General features: G+C 46.4%; 1 protein-coding gene across 10 annotated transcripts in view; it reads left to right on the top strand.

The window, feature by feature from the left end:
• TENM4 (teneurin transmembrane protein 4) overlaps positions 1 to 16,999 on the top strand; it is a 649,734-nt gene that overhangs the window by 403,022 nt on the left and 229,713 nt on the right. For all 10 annotated transcript variants that reach the window (XM_079973241.1, XM_079973246.1, XM_079973247.1 and 7 more), the window contains one exon: positions 13,175 to 13,427. In XM_079973241.1, the coding sequence (XP_079829367.1) occupies positions 13,175 to 13,427 (253 nt within the window). The remainder of the gene's footprint in view (positions 1 to 13,174; positions 13,428 to 16,999) is intronic.

Here is a 16,999-nt window from a genome sequence, read left to right as displayed (position 1 = left end):
ACCCCCTTTTAATCCCTACAGCGACCCTGCTCACCACTGACCAGTGTTAGAAACTCAGATATATATGCTAGGCACCCCATGGCACCTTAAACCTAGGTTACGGTCGCCACAGCAGATGACCTTTGGGATATCTTCCAGTGCTGCAATTATATGATCTCAAGTACATTGCTGGATTGTAGTTCACTCTTGCAACAATTTGCTGGCAAGAAATTTGCAAGGAGGAGAAACACAGTGGAAATGGAAATACATTCATACCTCGGGTTGAATATGCTTCAGGTTGAGCGTTTTCAGGTTACGCTCCATGACGACCAAGAAGCAACGGAACGTGTTACTTCCGGGTTTTGCCGCTCACGCATGCGCAGACGCTCAAAATGACATCATGTGCATGCGCCGAAGCAGCAAATTGTGACCCGTGGATGTTCAGAAGTGGGTTGCGTTCGCTTCAGGATGCGAACGGGGCTCCGGAACGGATCCCGTTTGCATCCAGAGGTACCACTGTAGCATTAACTATGGCAGAGCTTTCCAAACTGTGTGTTGCAACATATTAGTGCAGGGGTCAGCAAACTTTTTCAGCATGGAGCTGGTCCACTGTCTCTCAGACCTTGTGGGGGGCCTGACTACATTTTGAAAAAGATAAAAAAATGAACAAATTCCTATGCCCCACAAATAACCCAGAGATGCATTTTAAATAAAAGGACACATTCTACTCATGGAAAAACACGCTGATTACTGGACTGTCCACGGGCTGGATTTAAAAGGCAATTGGGCCAGATCTGGCCCCGGGTCTTCGTTTGCCTACCCATGCGTTAGTGTGTTGGCTGTGGTGTGTAGGTGTGTCGCACGAACCCTCCTCACAGTCGTCCTGGGGCTGGAAAGGCATTGGTCTAATCTGTGGTTTGCTAGTAAAACTGACTTACTGTGTCGCGAAACGATGCAAAACTGAATTCCCTTGTCACGAAACGATGCGTGTTCAAAAGGTGTGTCACCAACTTGAAAAGTTCAGGAACTCTGAACTGCGGACTGAGGCAGAGGCTTTTAAACTGCGGTTGCCAAACTGTCACCCAGAAATCTGCACGTACAGTAGTTGCAATTGAAGAAGAGTTTGGATTTGATATCCCGCTTTATCACTACCCAAAGGAGTCTCAAAGCAGCCAACAATCTCCTTTCCCTTCCTCCCCCACAACAAACACTCTGTGAGGTGAGTGGGGCTGAGAGACTTCAAAGAAGTGTGACTGGCCCAAGGTCACCCAGCAGCTGCATGTGGAGGAGCGGAGACGCGAACCCGGTCCCCCAGATTACTAGTCCACCGCTCTTAACCACTACACCACACTGGCTCTCGCAATTGGACCTTTGCCAGTAGCAAAATGCATCTGGGGAATTTCGAACACAGCCATTGATGTGTGTTTCAATGCCTCACAGACTGATGTGTATTAAGGAGTTAGGCTGCACTGCTAACCTTGCTTATTTTGGAGGAGGCCACAATGAACTCACTGGAGCTTCCTCCTAGGTAGAGCAGATTAGATCTGCGCTGCCAGTTACCGGAAGACGATAGTAATGTAAACATGCATGAGAGTGATGCTGCAATTCTTTGCAGAAATAAGCCGTGTCAAGTTCAGTGAGAGTTACTCAGGAGTAAGGATTGATTGCACCTTAAGCATTTTTATATGGAGGAATAAATATATCGTAAGGCTTCGCTGCCTGGCGAACATAATATTATTTTAAAAGGGAAAAAAAAAAAACCCTGAATGCGCAGGGCCGTGTAGGCAGCAGAAATTTTTAATTTTCTTTCTGCAGGAAAACGAAAATAAGAAATCTAATGAAAAGTTTACTTTGCACTTAAGGGGAAAAAAATGTAGCAGGTTTATGATGTGTACTCAGAGGTGTAATCCCTCTTGGATATTGTTTCCAATTCTAGAGTTCTTTAATATCCTCGGGTTGCCAGGTACAAAGATATGTAGGCGCTGCAATGTTTTTCAGCTGTTCCTTTGCAGTCATTCAGAATGCTAAACTTGCCCCCCACTGCTTCGTGGGGGCAACGTTGGCAGCAGAAATTAGAAGCAGCGTTTTATAGCAGGAGATGAGCCTATGACTACTGCGTTTGATTAAATAGCTCCGAATCCCAGACTGTTTGTTTCATAAAAGTTGCCCTACACTGATTGCATTGAGAGAGAGAGAGAGAGAGAGACAGAGAGCGCACTTCAGACAAATTTGTTCTAGATCCTGATAGGATGCACTTAATCACCAAAACCACAATTACCGCAGCGGCTAACGAAACAGGATTTTAAAATTCCTACGGCAAAACGTTTCGGCTTCGTCAGTTGGCTCTGATGAAAGTGATGGTGGCAGTTTTAGAGCTTTGTGGATGGAAGGTACCAGAGATAGCTCCGTCTGTAGAGCACGAAACTCTTTATCTTAGGGTTGTGGGTTCGAATCCGACGTTGGGCAAAAAGATTCCTGCATTGGAGGGGGTGGGACTAGGTGACCCTCAGGGTCCCTTGCAACTCCTACAATCCTGTGATTCTATGAATGCTTAGAAGGACTTCATTTGCTGAAGCTAAGCGATGCTGGGACTGTCCCTGAGGCCATGCGGGGTTAATGTGTCCTATATGTACAGCCAGAAGAGGGAACATGGGAGCGTTTTGCTATAAGAATTTAAATTTTATTGTTCGTTAGTCTCTGTAATCTGGCTGAAATCCACTATAGTGAGTGGCCATCATCCACTCATGCATGGGGCCTCTCCTTCCTCCTCTGTCCCCCTCGGTGCACCCTCAAGATATGCTCTAAAACAGCGGTTCTCAACCTGTGGGTCCCCAGATGTTGTTGGACTACAACTCCGATCATCCCTGAGCTCTGGCCTTGCTAGCTAGGGGTGATGGGAGTTGTGGTTCAACAACATCTGGGGACCCACAGGTTGAGAAAGGCTGCTCTAGAAGGTTGGGGGACCCTCTGGAGAAGATTTTGGGGGGCTGGCAGGGGGAGAAGAGAAGCTGCAAGTTCCTTTATGTAAGTGGGTAAGGGATCAGAATATTGATAGCTTAGGCTAGGTTTATCAGTGCCTATTGGTCATTATAATTCTTTATTATTTATTCAATTTATACACCACCCTCTACTCGGAAATCTCAGGGCGGATCACAACAAGACCACAACATATAAAATCAAACCAAAAGCAGTAACCCAATAACCCCCACCCCCAAAAAAGCCACATTCTAAAAGGGTGTTAGATGTCAATAAGATCAACCAAAGGCCTGGTTTAAAAGGAATGTTTTTACCCAGCACCTAAAGGTGTATAATGGGAGGGGGTGGCACTGTGGGTTAAACCACAGAGCCTAGGATTTGCCAATCAGAAGGTCGGCGGTTCGAATCCCCGTGACAGGGTGAGCTCCCATTGCTCGGTCCCTGCTCCTGCCAACCTAGCAGTTCGAAAACACGTCAAAGTGCAAGTAGATAAATAGGTACCGCTCTGGCAGGAAGGTAAATGGCATTTGCGTGCGCTGCTCTGGTTCGCCAGAAGCGGCTTAGTCATGCTGGCAACATGACCCGGAAGCTGTACGCTGGCTCCCTCGGCCAGTAAAGCGAGATTTACCTTTACCTTTATCTTTAAAGGTGTATAATGAAGGCGCCAGGTGAACTTCCCTGGGGAGAGCATTCCACAGATGGGGAGCCAGTGCAGAGAAGGCCCCGTTCTTGTGTTGCCACCCTCTGGACCTCTTGAGGAGAAGGCACACAAAGGAGGGCCTCAGAAGTTGATCTCAGAGACCGAGTGGGTTCATAGGAAAAGAGGCGGTCCTTGAGGTATTGTGGTCAGGAAGATTATAGGAATCCTTTACGTTTGGAGGCAACCTAGCCCTGAACAACACTTGCAACGTTTGCCAAGAGGGGCTGGCTTCCTGCTTATGGGTTTCCTGGGAGTCTAGAGTTCTCTTACTTCCCAAAGCACAGGTACATCGAGCTGAGGTGAGTGCAGGTATGTGCACAGGTGAGTGGGACGAGTTCTGTTGCCTTCAGTTGACACTTCCCTTCTGATGACAATTGGAAAGCTCTCGTGACGCTTCTCAGAGACTTTCTGCTTCAGAGCGACCTTGTTGCTGTGACCGTCTCCCTGCTTCCTTGGAAGGAACAGGCCATTCTTGAAATATACAGGGCTCACCTCTGAGCAAACGGGCAATGGATATGGATGCCTCTTTTGCGTCTAACATCTTCACCATGGCTGGCTCCGCCTGCTTGATATTGTAGGGTGAAAGTCACTAGATAATAGAAAAGTACATCTCTTGCTTCTCCTGAAAGGTCAGTGCTCCTGTGGCTATAGAACAGATTATTCTGAAAATGTCACTCCACAAAAGAGTTGAAATACCTATATCGTCCTTTTACTAGACGCGGAGCAATTAAGCCACAATGCCTGGAATTGGCTTCTCCATCTGTGTTTCTGGAACCAGTTGCCTAAAGGGTGGGGTGATTATACAATAAACTATAGTTACCAGATTTTTTTCAATGAATCCGGGGTCATTTTTTATTTTTATTTTTTGAAGCTGAGGAGCAACAGGGAGTCAGTAGTGGGGGTGGTGAGGCAAAAGACCCTGGGCCCAAGCACACAGTTTCCCCAGCCACTCTGGGCGGCTTCCAACGGAATATTAAAATACAATAACCTACTAAACATTAAAAGCTTCCCTGAACAGGGCTGCCTTCAGATGTCTTTTAAAAATAGGATAGCTGCTTATTTCCTTCACATCTGAAGGCAGGGAGTTCCACAGGGCGGGCGCCACCACCGAAAAGGCCCTCTGTCTGGTTCCCTGTAACCTCACTTCTCACAGGGAGGGAAGCGCCAGAAGGCCCTCGGAGCTGGACCTCAGTGTCCGGGCAGAACGATAGGGGTGGTCCTGTATACCTGAAGGAGTGTCTCCACCCCCATCATTCAACCCAGACACTGAGGTCCAGTGCCAAGGGCCTTCTGGCGGTTCCCTCCCTGTGAGAAGTGAGGTTACAGGGAACCAGGTGGAGGGCCTTCTCGGTAGTGGTGCCCGCCCTGTGGTAAGCCCTCTCACCAGATGTCAAAGAGAAGAACAACTACCAGACTTTTAGAAAACATCTGAAGGCAGCCCTCTTTAGGGAAGCTTTTAATGTTAAACAGACCACTGTATTTTAATACTCCTGCCAACCTAGCAGTTCGAAAGCACGTCAAAGTGCAAGTAGATAAATAGGTACCGCTCCAACAGGAAGGTAAACAGCGTTTCTGTGTGCTGCTCTGATTCTCCAGAAGCAGCTTAGTCCTGCTGGCCACATGACCCGGAAGCTGTACGCCGGCTCCCTTGGCCAGTAAAGCGAGGTGAGCGCCGCAACCCCAGAGTCGGCCATGACTGGACTTAATGGTCAGGGGTCCCTTTACTGGTATTTTAATACTTTGTTGGAAGCTGCCCAGAGTGGCTGGGGAAACCCAGCCAGATGGGCAGGGTATAAATAATAAGTTTTATTCTATTCTAATCAACCCTGACCACTGGTCCTGTTAGCTAGGGATTGTGGGAATTGTAGTTCCAAAACATTTGGAGGGCCGGAGTTTTCCTATGCCTGCTCCAGGGTTTTGGGAAGAGCTGAGGGCCCCTCTCTGAGCTCTACATGGAAATGTCAGGGACTGAACCTCTGCACTCTGCCTCTGAGCTATAATCCTCCCGCAATCCCGAGAGAGGGCGAAGTCAAAAGTTCTGCTTCCACCGTAGTGGAGCCGCGCATGCGTCAGAGCATGGGGGCGCTTGTGCTTCCTTTCTCCCCTCACCAGAGCTTCATCCAATGGCATTCTCAGGCCAAGCCAGCCTGGTGTTATGGCTGACGTCTGAAGTTATTTAGAACCTCTGTGGGTTAAAGCCGGCGTAAAACTAATTTGGGTTCTGTCAGCAACAATTCCGCCCTCGCCTTGAAACGCAGGCTTCCCAAGGTGTGCCGGATTCCAATCCTTATTAATTTAATTCATTTTTATTATGTTGTTGTACCCTTTTCCTTTTGAAATGAAATTTTGAGCCCGTCTCTCCCCCCCCCCCCCCAAAAGCCGGCTGAATTGCGTGTATTACATTAGGGCCAATAAAACCTTCCAGTCAGTTATTCGCTCTATTGTTTAATTTATAGGCTTTTATGAAGGAGACCGCTTCAGAACACGGTTTTCGCTCTCTCTGTAAAGAGAGAAAGAGAGAGGGAGAAATGGAAATGTGCACCTTGAGTTACAGATAATATATCTTTATGCCCTGCTGTGGAATTATACCAATTTCTTGTCACTTTTCCCCCTTTGTGCGGTACCATTTGGTACCAGGAGCAGGTAGGAAAGGAACATCACCAGTTTTTCTGAGGGTTGGCAGGGTGGCAGGGAAGGAAGATGCTTACATATTTGGGCTTTAAATTTTTTTTATTTCATTACATTTCTTTGAGATTCATAGGGATACAGGGCTCTCCTGCAGCAGAGGATTCTAGTGGGGCCATAGAATCTTAAAATCATAGAACTGGAAAGTTGGAAGGGACCCTAAAGGCTCATCTAGTCCAACCCGCTTCAATGTAAGAATCTCAACGCTGCCTGGTGCCTCGCAGAGTATCTCTCTTGCATGATGAAAGTCTGAAGTCAAATCTCTGGTGTTTCAGGCGCAGGAGAGACCCCAGCCTGAAATGGTTAAAAATTTCAATTTTTAATTAAAAAAAAAATCTAATGCTGTTCTAGGCTGCATCAGCAGAAGTCTAGTCTCCCAATCGAGGGAAGTCATAGTCCGCTCTATTCAGCCTTGGTCTGACTACACCCGAAATACTGTGTCCAGTTGTCAGGAGTGCGTGCAGGAGCCAGGCCCTGTGACCAGTAGGACTCTGCAGGATTGGGGCCTTCCTATAAAAAATCAAGGTGGGGGTGTATGACAAAAAATTTTCCACACCGAGTACCACCTGACCTTCCTACGCCTCTGATCAGAACGTCGGTGGTTTGAATCCCCATGACAGGGTGACCTCCTGTTGCTCTGTCCCAGCTCCTGCCAACCTATCAATTTGAAAGCTCACCAGTGCAAGTAGACAAATAGGTACCGCTGCAGTGGGAAGATAAACAGTGTTTCCGTGCCCTCTGACACTCATCACGGTCCTCTGTGCACCAGAAGCAGTTTAGTCCTGCTGGCCATATGACCCAGAAAGCTGTCTGTGGACAAACGCTGGCTCCCTCGGCCTGAAAGCGAGATGAGCACTGCAACCCCATAGTCACCTATGACTGAACTTAACCATCCAGGGATCCTTTACCTTTACCTTTTAGGTAACTAAGAACTTACACACAAGTTTGATTTTCCCCCTCCTCCCTCCCACACCCTTTTTCCTTTTCTGTCATGTCTTTTTAGACTGTAAGGCCTAAAAGCAAGGACTGTGTGTCTGTCTCTGTTTTAATGGCCTCAATGTGCTGCTCTGGGTGTGCATTTCCCACACACACACTTGCCTGAAGGCCGATTCAGGGAATGCCTTCAAGAAGCTAAAAGGTCACAGCAACCACCGCTTCCAAAACATGAGTAGCCAAAGCAGAGAAGGTTTTCCACCTGTGCAAAGAAATTTTACACTTAAGTGCACCCATGGTTTCCCAGCCTGGGAGGGGCGGGGGGGGGGAATCAGTGGGTCTTTGTGAAGAAACAGTGGCTGGGGCAGGAGAGAGCAAGCTATAAATTATTTTGACAGGCTGGGTGTCAAAGCTGCAGCCGCCGGACAGAAATTGTCCCTAGTTTATGTTGCCGTTTGGAGAGCTTTGAACAAAAATGGCTTTGTTCCAACTTGTATGGGCTGAAAAGTTCCCCCTTGCCTTTTCTTTCCTTCTCTCTCTCTAAAGGGTAAAAAGAATTGATGGCGAATGATGAACAGAGGAACAAAAGGACAGCTAATGCCACCCCAAAACACTAGGTTAGAATGCCCGCCCTCTCCTGACTTCGCCTCCAGCTGTTCCTGTGCAGAATCCGATCCAAAAGCAAAGCACAGAAGTTGCGGGGTCAGAGTGGGGCTGGGGCAAGTGAGGAATGCTTCAATGCTGTGCAGCAAGTCATTTGTTTCTACAATGGCCAATGCAGCTGTTTCCTTTTCTTTCTCCCAACAAGTGACCCACAGTGTTTGCCATCTAGCCCATTCTCGGAAAAAAGGCACTTTCTAGAGCAGAGCTTTCTAAACTTTTCATGTTGGCGACACATTTTTTAGACATGCATCCTTTTGCGACACGGTAATTGGGACGCAGGTGGTGCTGTGGGTTAAACCACAGAACCTAGGACTTGCCGATCAGAAGGTTGGCGGTTCGAATTCCTGCGACGGGGTGAGCTCCTGTTGTTCGGTCCTGGCTCCTGCCCACCTAGCAGTTCGAAAGCATGTCAAAGTGCAAGTAGATCAATAGGTACCGTTCCAGCGGGAAGGTAAACAGCATTTCCGTGCATTGCTCTGGTTCGCCAGAAGCGGCTTAATCATGCTGGCCACATGACCTGGAAGCTGTACGCCGGCTCCCTCGGCCAGTAAAGCGGGATGAGCGCCGCAACCCCAGAGTCGGTCATGACTGGACCTAATGGTCAGGGGTCCCTTTACCTTAATTCAGTTTTACAAGCAAACCAGAGGTTGAACTGGCCCCTATCCAGCCCCGGAGGAGTGTGGGGAGTGTTTCTGTGACACACCCACACAATGCAGCTGACACACTAACTGTGTCATGACACACAGTTTGGAAAGCTCTGTTCTAGAGTGTCCCTATTTTCAGGTGGGATTCAAATCATTCAAATCAAGTCATACCTTTGATCCCAAATGCCTTGGTACTCAGACGTTTTGACTCCCAAACGCCGCAAAGTGAGTGTTCCGGTTTGTGGACGTTCTTTGGAAGCCAAACGTCTGATGGGGCTTCTGTGGCTTCCGATTGGCTGCAGGAACTTCCTGCAGCCAATCAGAAGCCACACTTTGGTTTCCAAACATTTTGGAAGTCAAACGGACTTCCGGAACAGATTCCGTTCGACTTCCAAAGTACAACTGTACTGGCAAATTTGGGTTGCACCATTATACATGGTTGTGCATGAAAACCACTTCCCCGAAAGGACTTTTTGCAATGAGGAAAGTGACAAGGAAAGATCAGCTAACCTCCCCACAAACAGAGCATAATGAGTGCTCTTTGAAGAGCCAACGTTGCCTAATCTCTCTGCAAACCAGGATGGATGCACCGCAAACAGGTCTCTTGGAAGCAACCAAAGTCTCACTTATGGGAAACTTTGTAATGACCTGTTTGCAGCTCCACAGTTGAGCTATTTTTCTACTGACTTTCAGGCGTAAGTTTTAATTCAACACCTCGAGAATGCTTTTTATCAGGCGTCTTGTGAATACAAATAAATAAATTATTGTTTTCCTGGCCGCATGTCTCGCAGGGAGTATGTGTAGCATATATCACAGCATGTTCGGAGGGGGGGGCGAGGGAAAACTTGGGCGTGCTATTTTCATTCCCCCATGCACCGCAACTGTGATATTTCCCGGATTTGAAATCTCCGTCGAAAATACGCAGGAGACTCAGCCTCTCCAGAAAGAGCCCTTAAAGGTTGTGCTAGCTGCTCTGTGTAATTATTTGTAGTTGTAAAAATAAGGGACGGGAAGTAGTTGGCTGACATAAAAAAGTAACCTCCCCGTGTTGATTCATTACTTTAATGGAGGCATAAGTAGGTTGTTAATCTGATTTCCTATATAACTCTGAAGAGTGCCGTTTCGGAGGGGAACATCGGGAGAGCTAATGCAGCACAAATGTTATTTTCTTACTGCAGAAATGTGTATTTCATTATGCTATAATCATTGCTCAGGATTGGAAAAGATAAGTGTGTGTGTGCAAGAGAGAATTATGCTCTTTAATCAGTTATTCAGTTACCTCCTCAGGAGGGGTTTGAGGTAATATCACTGATTTGCATTTTTAAAGCGTCTCGATCTTCTCCAACCCACACGCTCAGACAGAGGAGAGGACTAAGCTACTTCACTGAAGGTGAAGTAGTAAGGCCAACTCCGCTGTGTTTGTGCGAAGGAGGCTGTCATTGCAATCTTAACCAGCAACCTCTGTTGTTACAAGAACCTAATATAGAGCCAGTGTGGTGTAGTGGTTAAGAGCAGTGCACTTGTAATCTGGTGAACCGGGTTTGCGTCTCTGCTCCTCCACATGCAGCTGCTGGGTGACCTTGGGCCAGTCACACTTCTCTGAAGTCTCTCAGCCCCACTCACCTCACAGAGTGTTTGTTGTGGGGGAGGAAGGGAAAGGAGATTCTTGATACTCCTTCGGGTAGTGATAAAGCAGGAGATCAAATCCAAATTCTTCTTCTAATATTACTGCTAACTTAACTCATAGTGACTTCAGGAATCGCCATTTGGCTCTTGCAAAGCACGTTTTGTGAAATCTAAATTAACTTGTGGAATTGGCAAGGGCTTCTTCGCTCAGGTGACTTTAAGGAAGAATTTGACAAACTGATGGATATTTTATCAACAAGTGTTAGCTTTGATGGCTCAGCGGAAACTTCATGTTCAGAGACAGTGGTGTAATGCAGGGGGAATACAGTGGTGCAAAGCAGGAACAGGATTTTCCTTGCAGCTTGGTAACTGAAAGAGTCTCCTTGCTCTGGCAAGCGAATGAGGTGATAATCAGGCTTTCAAGTTTCTTTGTGACAGATTAGCATGGAGGGAGTCAGAAGATGAGGGAAAGAATTGGGCAGAGGCTAGGTACGTCTTTCCCCATCTTTGATGGGGTTACTGCTTCTTGCTGGCAGTTTGCACTTCCTTGCAAGGCTAGTCATGTTTCATTAAAAGCTAAATGTTGCATTTCCTTTTGTGGGGGCGGGAAACTGTGTTTTACAACTTGAATCTATGCAGTCAAAAGTAAGTTCCACTGAGTTTACTCTGAAGAAAAGACACATGGGATTGCAGTCACACAGAACCTAATACAGTGGTCATTATGCTGTTTACCACTGTCCATAAAACGTCTGTGTTTTTTGTCTCTCTTTGGGGACTGTCATGATGAGCTCCTGCAGTTCTAAATTAACCACTGTTACCTCTGTTCAGAGAGAGTCTTCATACTAGAGCGTAACAATTTCATTTACTTAGCTCCATTTACGAATTTCTGCCTATGTGATATCTAGAAGCGATTTAAGAATAAAAACATCAACAATTAAAATATGCATAAATGAAACTTCCATGTTCAATGGCATTATATAGGATGCATTGGGTGAAGTCCTGTAAGACAGCTGTTACCTACAAGCCTGGCTGTGAGCTTCCCATTTCCATCTGGCCGGCCTTTTGTGGATGCAGAATTTAGACAAGTCTCGGTCTGATCCAGCAAAATAGTTCATGCATTCTTTTGGAAAAATGCAAACCTTATATAGGTGGTAATCTTCAGAGAGGTAGCCGTGTTAGCGTCTTGCAACTGAAACAACAGAGGGAGTCTTGAGACACATGAAAGACTGGAACATTTATTGCGAGAGAGCTTTCCTGGACTTTGGTCCGCAGAGACATACACCGTAATAAATTTGTCAGTCTAAAAGGTGTGTCATGGTACAGGTATTCTCCGAAAGCATTGCTTTCCTGTGGTGCTTTGCGGCACTCAAATTTCACAGGTTGTTTAGTTAAGGGCTCCGATTTGAGAACTTGAAAAGAGCGAAAAAAAGAGAAAAGCTTTAGAAATCCCTTTTTTAATCCCAGTCAAGGTATATTACGACTGCAATGCTGAAACATGACATAAGTGTGCATGAATATAGTCGAAAAGCTCTAGGGCTCAGAATGAGGGGGTATGTGTGGAATAGTAAATGACGATCTGGAAAGGAATGTACCTTATAAATCCCTGCGGGGGGAAATCACACTGGCAGGCGCTGGAGAAATTTGCTGCTTTGCATTTAGGGAAGAAATTGGAGAAACTATGTAAACAGAGAACAGAAGCGACACTTTCCGCCTTCCTTAATTCAAAAGTCATTGTCAGTAATAGCAACCGCATCACGAGGATGTAAAATAGGAATTGACCTAGCAGTTTTATAGAAGCAGAGTCTAACCTGGGTTGCGGCTAGTAGGAAGAATCAGCCAGTAAACGAGGAACTTCGCAGGAAATACGATTATGACAATATATATCTGGGCGCCAGGGGCGATGTCAGAAGTGAGGTAGCTTGCTTTGCATGAGACAGAGCAGCAGACACTTACAGTGTCTGTATCACACTTGGTTTGTTTATGAATATTGTAAGCATATCATAGTGGAAGCAGATAGACTGTTGTAGCAGGCAACACAACTATTATACCTGCGTCAAATTGCCAAGTAGAACCAAACGATGCTTTAGCTTGGTCGAGCTAAAAGAAACCTGACTGCTTCTTTCCAAATTTAATTGGCGCAATCTTCCCTTCTGTCTTTTTGTCTCCCCAACCACCCAAAATAAGGGTGAGTTTGAGAGTGCAAAGACTTGGGAGACTTCTGCATCTCATTTGTGGCCATCAATCTCCTTTCCTTATTCTGTACGCACACATTCGTTTCAAAGTAGATGATATGCACAAATCCAAACAGTGATATTCCTGTGCACAATTAATAAATTGAACTAAAAAGCTTTAAATACCGTATTGGCCCGAATATAAGACACACCTGCAAATAAGACATATATTTAAAATTTGGCAGCTTGGGGGTGGCTTGGGAGCTGTGGATAGAACAGGCGCCATTGCCCCGCACTCCCAGCCTGCTCCGGGGGGGGGGTGAGCCATGCCACTTTGCCAGTGGTGTAAGGTCATGAATATACGCCACACTTTAACTTCTCACGATCAGAACTTGGAAAAAAAAGGTGTGGCTTATATTCGGGCCAATACGGTAAAAAAAAATTTTTTAAAAAAGATCCCAAGTTGTTTGGGGTGCAAATACTGTGAAATTAAACTGGCAAATTGCCTCGAGGAGCTAGAAAACTCTTGGGGGACTATTGACTGCTGGAATATAGGGTATAAGATGATAATGGGAATGCATGTGTTTTATTTAAAAATGCAACAATATGAAATTGAGCTTGCATACACTTTTACCAAAAGGAGTGACTGGAAAGGTATTGCCTCACCTGTAGGGGACCACCAGAGAACCAGGTGCCTGATGCATTAGATACCACAATGGAAGAAAAGTAGGATAGAGATGTCCGAAAGTAAGTGGTTCTCGAAACTCACCAGTGGGGTGTTTTTGTTTTCCCTGTAGATCATCCGCCGAGTCTTCAGAACCACTCCAGGCTCCGAACCCCGCCGCCTCCACTTTCCCACGCTCACACGCCAAACCAACATCACGCAGCCTCCATCAACTCTCTCAATCGAGGGAACTTTACCCCGCGAAGCAATCCTAGCCCTGCTCCGACGGACCACTCCCTTTCTGGAGAGCAGCAAGCTGGGACGCAAGAGTCCACACACGCTCAGGACAACTGGCTGCTGAACAGTAACATCCCCCTCGAGACCAGGTAAGTCCTGTTCGGCTGGAGTGGTGTAAGATGCTCTGTTTGTGCCAGGCATCTAGTCCTCATGAATGTAGAGAAAAGGCTGGAAGTTATGTCTAGGGCAGTGTTTCCCAACCTTTGGTCTCCAGCTGTTTTCAGACTACAATTCCCATCATCCCTGACCATTGATCTTGCTAGCTAGGGATCATGGGAGTTGTAGTCCAAAAACAGCTAGAGATCCAAGGTTGGGAAACACTGGTCTAGGGCACCTGGTGACGCGCCAGAGAAATGAATGGGGATTTGGGCATTGTGCATGTATGTTCATTATCTCTATCCATGGATATATTTTATAGCGACACCTCCAGCTGTTCTGACAGTATGAGGCCTGTTTCTCTGTCCTTCTGGAGCTGAACTTTTGAATCGACGTTGCCCTAAGTTGGACCCTTTTTTCCGCTTAGCCCAGGGCCAGAAGTGGCTCTCTCAGGTGTGAATCAGAGCCAATGAATACAATTTATGCTAAACAGATCAATATTTGCAGATGGATTTCCATTGCCGAGCATAACATTTGCATTTTCCTTAGCGCAGAATTTCGTTTTTGCCGGGGTGCCGAATGCAAACATTTCCCCCATCTGCTGCTGTCCCTCTTGTTGAGAGAAGGGGGTGGGTAGGCAGAGCGATCTGCCTGCTCCCTCCCATCTTCTCACTGAGCACGGATTGTCTTCATTTTTGTTTGGCTTGCCCTACTGAGTGCCGAGTCGCTCCTCTGCTCTGCAGGAAGGTGTCCTGGGAAGCTTCGCTAACGCAGTGGTCATTTCATGCCATCAAGCATTCGTAGTGAGTTCCAACACTTCTTTTTTCTAGAAAAATAGCACTGGAGCAGAGTATAACTGTTTGGAATCAGTCAATAGAATAGTGCAGCATTGTTTGTTTGGATTGGCAGCAATTTTCCAGCTTCTCCAGGATAATAATACAGTGGTACCTCTGGTTGCGAACGGGATCCGTTCCGGAGGCCCGTTCACAACATGAGCAGAATGCAACCCGCAGCTGCGCATCTGTGCATCCACGGGCTGCGATTCGCTGCTTCTGCGCATGCACATGATGTCATTTTGCGTGTCTGCGCATGCGTGAGCAGCGAAACCTGGAAGTAACCGTTTCCAGTACTTCCGGGTCGCCGCAGGACGCAACAGGGAAGAATGTATCATGAAGCAAACATAACACGAAGTATGACTGTAATAAATTATTATTATTAATAATAATAATAATAATAATAATAATAATAATATATTTATACTCCATCCACTCTGGGCAGCTTCCAACAGAATATTAAAAACATGATAAAACATCAAACATTAAAAACTTCCCTAAACAGGGCTGCCTTCAGGTGTCTTCTAAAAGTCAGGTAGTTGTTTGTTTCCTTGATATCTGGTGGGAGGGCATTCCACAGGGCGGGTGCCATCACCAAGAAGGTCCTCTGCCTGGTTCCCTGCAACCTCACTTCTCACAGTGAGGGAACTGCCAGAAGGCCCTCGGAGCTGGACCTCAGTGTCTGGGCTGAGCAATGGGTATGGAGACACTCCTTTAGGTCTACTGGGCCGAGGCCGTTTAGGGGCTTTCAAGGTCAGCACCAACACTTTGAATTGTGCTCAGAAACGTACTGGGAGCCAATGTAGGTCTTTCATGGGACTTTTTCATGCAGAGCACATCGTCTGCCACTAAGATATGGCTCTTCCTTACTTTCAGTGGGGACTTAGTTTAGCTTTTGTTTCCTTTTTTTTTTAGTGTTAGTAGTATCTTCATAGCTTATTCCTGACGCATTTTCACTTGGACGAAGAGAAAGGGGAAATTGCCTCGCAGTCTTCCACAGTTTGGAAATATCATCGGCATTAACCGTAGCTTGTAAGGCTATTTCCCCCATTTAAAATGGGAATGAGAAACATAAATTCAAAATGGGCTTACGTGTGCATGCGTTCTTTTGTATAGCTTCGTCCCCCCGAAGCGAAATAAATCAATATCCTATTTAAGAAACTGGAATCAGTCAATATATTGAAAAGATTTAGCCTCCTAGCTGCGCCGATCGCAGCGAGTATAATTGTAGTCTACCGCACAGGAGAACTTGATCTTGTTAAGACATAATGGGGGAGATGTCATCGGATGCATTTTCCGCTGCCTAAAATATTGCTCCGGCAAGTCTGGAACCATACAAAGCACCACATCAATCAATTAGCATCCTTCCCCATTAGTTTCTCCCTCCACTTCCCCGAGTTCCTTCGCCACATCTCTTTCCTTGCCTTCTGTCTTTGGATAATTGCATGTTACAGGTGAGTCTTTATTGCTCCGGAGAAACTCCCATCACTTTTAAAACTGTTGTCAACCACAGGTTGTCAGAAACTGCTGCAAATGTACCCAGAGTCTATGGGCACGTCTAATTGGATCTAATTTGGGGCCCTGGCGTGTTGACTTAAGGGTTTCTGACTTCTTTCCTGCCCACCCCCTCCCCATTTTTGCCACTGAGCATTGCAATACTGCCATCTATCAGATCAGGCTATTTGTCCATCTAATCCAGTATTGTCTGCTCTGACCGACAGTAGCTTTCCAAGATCTTAGTCTGGGGCCTTTCTTATGCTAGAACACTAAAAAACCCATCTATACCAAATGGAGCTGAGTGCTGGAAGATTCGAGACAGACAAAAGAAATTGCTTCTTCGTGAAGCTGATAGGTAAACTGTGGAACTCTCTGCCACAAGAAGCAGTGGTGGCCATCAGCTTGGATGCCTTTAAAAGAGGATTAGATCAATGCATGTGGGGAGATGGCTAGACATGACTACTAACCACATTGGCTGTCTTCTGCCTCCATTGTTGGAGTTTGGCTTTGAATACTAGTTGCTGGGAATAGCAGGTGGCAGTGCATTTTCTACTCAGTCCTACTTTCAGGCTCCTCACAGGCAGAATGCTCTTACGTTCTTATGCTGCCTGATCTTCTCAACTGGAGATGCCAGGGAACTTGGATCGATTCAGCAGGAAATTAGTTCCAGCCTTTCCTTGAAGCAAATTGTCTCCTTGGAACTGTCCGTGGTGCTGAAACTGCTGCCTGATCAAACTACTGTCAGGCTTTTCACATTTCTTGGATTATCAGTCTCTGTCACAACGTGCATATATAATAATTGCTTATACCCCGCCCATCTGGCTGGGTCTCCCGGTCACTCTGGGCGGCTTCCAACAGGAGATTAAAAATACATTAAGACATCAGTCATTAAAAAACTTCCCTAAAGAGGGCTGCCTTCAGATGTCTTCTAAAAGTCAGGTAGTTGTTTATTCCTTTGACATCTGATGGGAGGGCATTCCATGGGGCAGGAGCCACTACCGAGAAGCCCCTCTGCCTAGTTCCCTGTAGCTTCACTTCTCGCAGTGAGGGAACCGCCAGAAGGCCCTCAGAGCTGGATCTCAGTGTCCGGGCTGAACGATGGGGGTAGAAGAGTTTGGATTTGATATCCCGCTTTATCACTACCCGAAGGAGTCTCAAAGCGGCTAACAATCTCCTTTTCCCTTCCTCCCCCACAACAAACACTCTGTGAGGTGAGTGAGGCTGAGAGATTTCAG

The sequence above is a fragment of the Podarcis cretensis genome, assembly GCF_951804945.1.
Source record: "Podarcis cretensis genome assembly, chromosome: 4".
NCBI lineage: Eukaryota > Metazoa > Chordata > Lepidosauria > Squamata > Lacertidae > Podarcis > Podarcis cretensis.
Note: the sequence above shows the minus strand (reverse complement) of the source record. Positions and strands in the feature narration are given on the sequence as shown.